General features: G+C 31.7%; 1 protein-coding gene across 2 annotated transcripts in view; it reads left to right on the top strand.

The window, feature by feature from the left end:
- opcml (opioid binding protein/cell adhesion molecule-like) overlaps positions 1–7705 on the top strand; it is a 311495-nt gene that overhangs the window by 233798 nt on the left and 69992 nt on the right. For both annotated transcript variants that reach the window (XM_056467602.1, XM_056467601.1), the window contains one exon: positions 4307–4432. In XM_056467602.1, the coding sequence (XP_056323577.1) occupies positions 4307–4432 (126 nt within the window). The remainder of the gene's footprint in view (positions 1–4306; positions 4433–7705) is intronic.

The following is a 7705-nucleotide window of genomic DNA, read 5'->3' as shown; positions in this document are numbered from 1 at the left end:
TATTTAATGTTTTCTTAACTTTGATATTCATTAGAATATTCGTGAGATACTCCAAAAATATTTATCATTTTATGTAATTTTATTTTATTTTAAGAAATGTACATTAATTTAATTACATTTTTGTTTCACACTAATAAATATTCTGCTTGTATTTGATATTTTTTTTCAAAAATATACTTTAAAAATATACCGTTACTACCTTTTTCTAACTTAGCATTGTTTTATATGTATTAATAAAATATTTAATATATTATCTGTTTCGGTTTTATTTTTTTTAATTTATTTGAAGCACTAAGCCATCAATAAAATGCCCAAATAAACAGTATAGATCCTAATATGATATTGTTTAGGATTATTTAAGATTATAGTTTTTGTTTGATTCCAACAGTTAATTAATATGCATAATGAATAATTAATTATATATATATATATATATATATATATATATATATATATATATATATATATATATATATATATATATATATATATATATATATATATATATATATATATATATATATATATATTATTTACATTTTATTTTTAACACGGAAATTGTTTTCTATAATTTATTCTTGCTATTTTATTAATAAAATAAAAAAATTGAATGAATGAATATTTATTATTTTAAATTAGTTATTTAGAGTTTTCTTAACTTAAAATTGATATTCATATGAAATATGATTCTGGAAAAAACATTTAGTTTTATTTTATTTTTAGAAATTTACATTTATTTAATTAAATATTTAATATAAAATTTAAAATTTTGGTTTTATGCTATTAAAAATTCTGCTTGTATTTTTTTGGTCTTTCAAAAATGTTCTTCAAAAATATCCTGTTACTACCTTTGTTTAACTTAACATTGTTTTATATATTACATAATATATATTACATAATAACATATTTAATGTATTATATGCTTCAGCTTTAGTTTTAAGTTTTTAAGTGCACTAAACCACCAATAAAATGCCAAAATAAACAACATATATCCTAATATGATATTATTTATGATTATTTATGATTTTTTTTTTGTTTATTAATATACATAATGAATAATAAATTCCATTTTGATATGTATTATTTATATTTCAATTTCAATACTGACATCAGCACAAATACATTTAAAAACTTCAGTTTGGAAAGTTTTGATGTTTCAACCTTCTACCACACACACACACACGCACACACACACACACACACACGCACACACACACACACACACAAAATCATAAAACTAGTCCTTTTGAAGTATTTTCAATTTTATTACAGGCAGAAAATGATTGTTCTGGAGTAAAAAAAAAATTAATTAGTCCCATCAGGACTTTCCCCTGCTGTTATGATTTGATAGATAAGACACAATATTGTCATACACTGCCGCCTTACGTGGTTAACCGGATTTATTTGAAAGCAAATTAATTTATGTTTTCCATTACACGTTTGTCTGAGTCACTGCTGGTAATGTGCTAAATATTAAGCGGATCGGCAGAAGAAAATTGCAGAGAGTCTCTGACCTCAGTATCAGTATTGGCAGCTGTTTTTGTGCTTCTTTTGCAGATCAATTATTAAGGCGTATTGGAGTGTGTGTTTATGCACCTGTGTGTGTGTATGTGTGTGTGTCGCATCCCTTAAGAAATGTCTTCTGTGCCTGTTCGGATGCCTCACTAAAACTTCAGTAAACAGAATTTTTACCATAAATGATTTACTTTTCCAGCAAACACAGATAGCAGACTGTGGCGTATGAGGCAGGCCTGATATGATGGCGGCTAAATAATATCTCTGAGCGATAGCAACTGGCTGGTTTCTTCAGACTGAAACATGGAACACAGTCAAACCGACTGGCAGACTGTCTGGATGCCACTTTCAGTTTTCAGGCTGGTTATAAACAACATTACCTTAACAGAGCGTGACCTGCTCGTCTCATCACGTCAATCAGGAGGCCGTGAGCAATGCTGAGAAGATAATGCGCTTTTCTGATGGGCCGCACAAATGTTTATCTGTGGAGAAATGGACAAATTAGTCAGTTAAGTTTCAGTGGGGTTTTGAAAATTGGACGGAATTTGAAAGCAATTTCCATCAGTGTCAGAATTGTAGTGTACAGTTTTAGTGTTTTAAGTGTATTGTAGTGTATTGTTGATTGTTTATATAGTATATTGTTAACCCCGGGGGGTCTGAGGTGATTTTGGGGCTCTTGGGATGTTTGGATAAGAGCAATTCCATGTAAATGTCAACCTTGCCATGATAAATATTAAGTTTTCACAAAAATAGCGTAAACCTTTCCAAGTTTATTGTGTTGGCTTGTATTTGACAGTACTCAAAAATACTCAAAGTCTTACCCTCGGTTTCACAAACAAGGGTTAAGGCTAGTCGAGATTAAAGTGCATGTTTGAGCTGTCTCAACTCAAAATAACTTGCGGTGAGATGTCTTAAAATACGTCAGTGTCATTTTTTTGTCTCCAGGTGCACACCATTAATGTATTTCTCTAAGGCCATTTTTATAAATGTGGCTTAATTAGCCTAATTTAACTAAGGCCTAGTACTGGCGTAATCTAAGCCCTGTTTGTGGCCCTTATGTTTTTAAGCAATGATATTTAATATACCAAAGTCACACAAGTGGCAATCTTTTTTTTTTTGTACAGTGAGCCAACTCTTATCCTTTTGATTAGCATTGTTTGTTTTAGGTTGGGCAGTTTAATTCACATAATTTCTACTTTAATTCTCATAATTTTCCATAACACGTATATTTTCACATGTGAAAAATGTTTACAGATTGATATTTGTCTGATCAATAGTTTTGCAAAATATAAACAGATGTTTCAATATAATGTTAACATATACTTTCTCTTTGAATTTATGTTTAGGTTTTTACTCCAAATGTCACATCCATAATACTGGAATTGCTCATTTGCTCTGACGTGTGTGCATATTTCTTCTACTTATAACCAGGGCTTGGCATTATTACTTGGTTGAGTATAATATTGATATTGAAGTTTTCTTAAAAGTCATGTGAAATATAAACTAATTGCAATGCGACTTTACGAAACCACAACTCCCATGAGCAATCACTGCAACCCCAGTGTTTGCTCATGCGCACTATTGAGCAACATCACAGAAAAAAAGTGAAAGAAATGAGAAGGTTTTTTTTTTTTTGCTAGGTTTACACCAAACACAGAGCACTGCGTCAAGTCACACACTAAAGTTTATTCGAGGGATGATTTCCCCCTCCCACGCTCAATTTTTAGATTGAATTCAATTACTTGTGCAATAGATACAATTGATTGAGGTGAATTTTGCATTTGCTATGACCTTTGGTGATATGGGATATCTAGTATATCTAGTATAGTCATCATTTGGATAAAACAAGTTTGAAAAGTTGTCCTAAGAGAATAATTGGTATTGTTTTGGATTTAGGTTAAATTTATCAAAGGTTTTCAAGAGCCCTTTAGAGATAAGAGATTAACCAGTTTTATTGTAAATGCAGGTCACTATTTTGTAAGGGTAAATAACAGTTTACACTGTAAACTTTACGGTGTACATATTTTAAGGGAAGACAGGGAACTTATGAGAAGAGTTACTTATAATAACTGATAGATGCCACCTTCATCATGGCCATGTAAAATGCTGGTACTTCTCACTGATGCTTACATAGTATTGCTGATAAGTTATAAGTACAAGTCCTGTATCTATGAGTGTAAAATTAATACTTGTAAAATGTTTATTAACAACAGGTCATGGAATCCAAACTCGCAGTGTTCACATTACAAAAATAATAGATAAACCAGTCTCAAAGGACATGATGAATGACACAAGGATTTTTTTTTTTCAAACATAATATAAATATTACACTCTTTTGAAAGGATAAAAGTTGTCACCACAAAGAACAGAAAATAATTAATATAGTGACTTGTTTGTTTACACTATACTGCTTTGTTTTGTTCTTCATCTGTTTTTTTAAACTGCTTGATCCGAGTTTGTTTTTCTTTATAAAATCACACAACCCAATAAAATATGAATAACGATATGCCCTGGAAAGTGGTTGCAAGACTTTTGCATAAGAATTTCCCAGGGAATGCAGAAAATGTGGATGTAACTTTCAGCTTCTTCTTGCAAGTTGCATAAGTGAACATGATTCAGCTTTACACATCTGAATCCTCCCTAAAGAATGAAATAAAAAAAATACACTCATTCTGATCAAAGCCAGTTAAACAATATCTTGAAAACACCCTCTGGGTACTAACGATGCAGAAATGTTTGCTAATCTATGATTAAGTTTTCTCTCTCTTTATTTATTTATTTATTTTTGCAGTTCCTGCCAGGATTGTAAACGTTTCCACCGATGTTTCAGTGAACGAGGGCAGTAACGTAAGCCTCATGTGTCTGGCCATCGGACGACCCGAACCCTCCATTTTGTGGAAATTTCGTTCTTCAAAAGGTAATGTTTACCTTTATATAATCTCAATTCCTGTTTTCTTCCTGTATTGAAGTTTTCCCTTATGTTGCAATGTGGTTTGCTGGAAATTGTTACTCATGTTGGCAATGTTACTAGTTATGTTTCTTAAAGTGAAAGCTCATCTAAAATGAACACACTGTTATTATGGGCTTTAATCATCGCCCTGCTGTTGTTCTATCTTCATACTCTTATTTCTTAAGGAGAATTCTTGAGTACATGTCCTGATTGCACTCTTTTATATATTGGGGGATACAAATCAGTGAATATTGATCAGCGTTAAGCTCACAAAAAGGTTTTTGATATTGAAATGTTTGAAAAAATTACTTTTATTGACATTATTTATTGTTTAAAGTGATATATTGTCCGGGATGGTGTTGTAAATTACATAACAAAAACCTGGTAATAAGCTGCCAGTACATTTTCTGTTATTTTGCAAACTTAGTTCTCTATAATCTAGTTCATTGTCATATGTCATTGTTACAAGTTTAGACAGATAAAACATAACACTTAATTGAGGCAAATAATTATGTGTGCGACAGATCAATAATGTGGCAGATATGTGGATGAGTTTAAGCAATTTTCACTCATTACTTCATTCATCTTTACACTAGAGGCTTTTAAAAAGGAACAACACGCATAGGGTCCTATCATACACCCGGCGCAATAAGGCACAAGACGTATTTGGTGCGATTAGTTGCTATTTTTAGACCAGCGTAACACTAATTTTCATGTTTTGCACCACGTTGTTTAAATAGCAAATCCATTGGCGCCACTTTGTGGACTCATGAGTGTTCAGTTCTAAAAAGGAGGTGTGTTAAGGCGCATTGTTGGTGCGTTGCTATTTTAAGGAACTGAAGTTGACCACATCATTGACCAATTAAACCCTTGTCTAAAGTCAGAGCTCGTTAGTTATGCACCTATGCAGGTCCAAACACTTAGACATTGCTTAATAAACACAGGATGAACAGCAATACACAAATATCTTTACATGTGAAAAAAAGGATTTCAAATGAAATTATTATTTACTACATAGATAAAAAAAAAAAAACACTACCACCATGCCTTCTTCATGTCCAGAGAGCTTTTGATCAGTTTATTCGTGACAATTTGGATTTTTATTATAATGTTAATATTATCAGTAGTATTATTTATTATATGCATATTTATATTTGTTTTAATAAAAACAAGGTTAGATTTGTCCACCTGTCAGGTTTTGGAGACATATGCATTACCATATGGAGCATAAGAATAGGACGTGTGTTTGGATAGCCTATAACTAATAATGCATTAGTAAATGTTGAACTATGACTAATAAATGCTCTACAAGTATTGTTCATAATTAGTTGATGTTAGTAAATACATTATCTAATGCAACCTCATTGTTAAGTGTGACCAAAATAATATCTGTTTATTAAAAATATAAATAAAAAAACCTAACAATATAAGTTGTTAGTTACATACAGTAAACAACAATTGATTTATTATTGGTTTTTTTAAATGGAATTGAGCAAAATGCTTCATTTCTGTCACTGACTTTCTGTGACTATTTCTGTGTAGCCATTGAAAATGCAGTTGATGCTTAAAGACTAATTGCCATAGACAGGATTGTCGTTAAATAATATCTAACATTTTGGCTTGCTTCTATCATTTACCACCAGGACATCAGGCATACAGTACATTTCACATTCTCTGATTAATAAAAAAGCAAAAAGGAAAGAAAGGCACTGAAAAAACTCTAAGAAGAGTGCATAATGACTGAATGACTACGTTTTTCAGCTGAACAGATACGTTGATTTCAATCTATGCCACAAATGACCTTGCAGGAGTCATTTGAGCCACTTTTATAATGGTATATTAAGCTCCTTTTACTGCTTGAAAACTCAAATTATTATACAAAGTGCTATTCGAATTCAAAAGTGCATTAGTCTGTATAAGAAAGAAAGAGTTTCACATGACTCCATTTTTTTTTTATTTACTGATTTAATCAATTTTGAGCGAGCTATTCCTTATATTAAGATCACTCATGGCCATGCGCTGAATTGATAGCATTGAATTATCGTTCGTATCTTGCGAGAGATGACCTAATTTTAGCGTGCAAATAAAAGAAAGTCTGAATCATTTTGCTTTAATATACAGTTTTTATATTAATGCCTCATTTCTGATTCATCAGCAGCTCCGAACGTGAATCTTCATCATTTTCGTTGAATTAGATATTTAGAAATGTCACTTTTTCATTGAAGAAAGTGAATCTAGGGCAGTATTTTTTTATTTTGGAAGGGGTTTTGGATCTGACATCAAATAATGTCAAGAAGTCTGAGCACAGCTGAGAGTAAATCCCTCACGTTTACTACTCATTCATGTCTTCCTCCACTCGCAGACTTTCAGGACACTCCCTGCATTTTAATTCATCGCTTAGAATGGAAACCGTAGCTGTATACGAGTCGGGCAAGAAAAGGAAAAGATTCTGCCTGCAAAAAAAAAATCACTTTGCAAAGAAAGCAATATAAAAGCCTGTGCAGGGGTGTCATTTAATGTCAGCCAGCTTGCAGGAATAGGACGTTATCTGTGTTGACATTTATGTGTGAGTCCTAATGAAAGAAATAAGACGTGAGGAATGTTTTTTTTCTCCTCTGTCAACTTCTGCTGAAACGACAACCTGAATATTAATTTTTTTGCTCTATCGGCATAGCTGAACGTTAATTTTCTTCAATCATTGTTTCCTGAAGATGATTTAAGTTAGTTGAGTACTGTATGTAAATAATATTAGGCTTTTTATCTTGTGGATTTTACATTGGATTGTTTACAGGTTTTTTTACAATTGTTTTGCCACAAATTTCAGAACTCTGGTGTCAGTTTTCAAAATTCCCAAACATTGCCAAAATTGCACATTTTTACAAAACTCTTAACTCTTTTTTTCAAATGCTTATGTGTAGGTATGTAATGATTCACAGTGAGTCAGTTGAAAATCGATTCAGATATGTGACGATTCAAATTCAGTACTAATGTTGAATGAATCGCGATACATGTTTTGAACAGAGGAGCACTGTGTTTACAGGCGCATACTTGCTTTACCTGCGCATGAGCGGTGAGCAAGAGGTGGGGCAGCAGTTTTTTAGTTTGTTTGTATTAAAGAGCCTTCTTTAGTTTGTATTGTTCATTTTTGATTTGGAATTCCTTTTAAATTTTTAAATGTAGCTGCACAGTCAAAGTTTTAGTTTGTTTATGTTTGTTAGTTAGTATTCACATTTTATTTGG

This window comes from Danio aesculapii, chromosome 10, assembly GCF_903798145.1.
Source record: "Danio aesculapii chromosome 10, fDanAes4.1, whole genome shotgun sequence".
In the NCBI taxonomy this organism is placed as follows: domain Eukaryota; kingdom Metazoa; phylum Chordata; class Actinopteri; order Cypriniformes; family Danionidae; genus Danio; species Danio aesculapii.
This window is presented reverse-complemented; position numbering and strand designations above follow the sequence as displayed.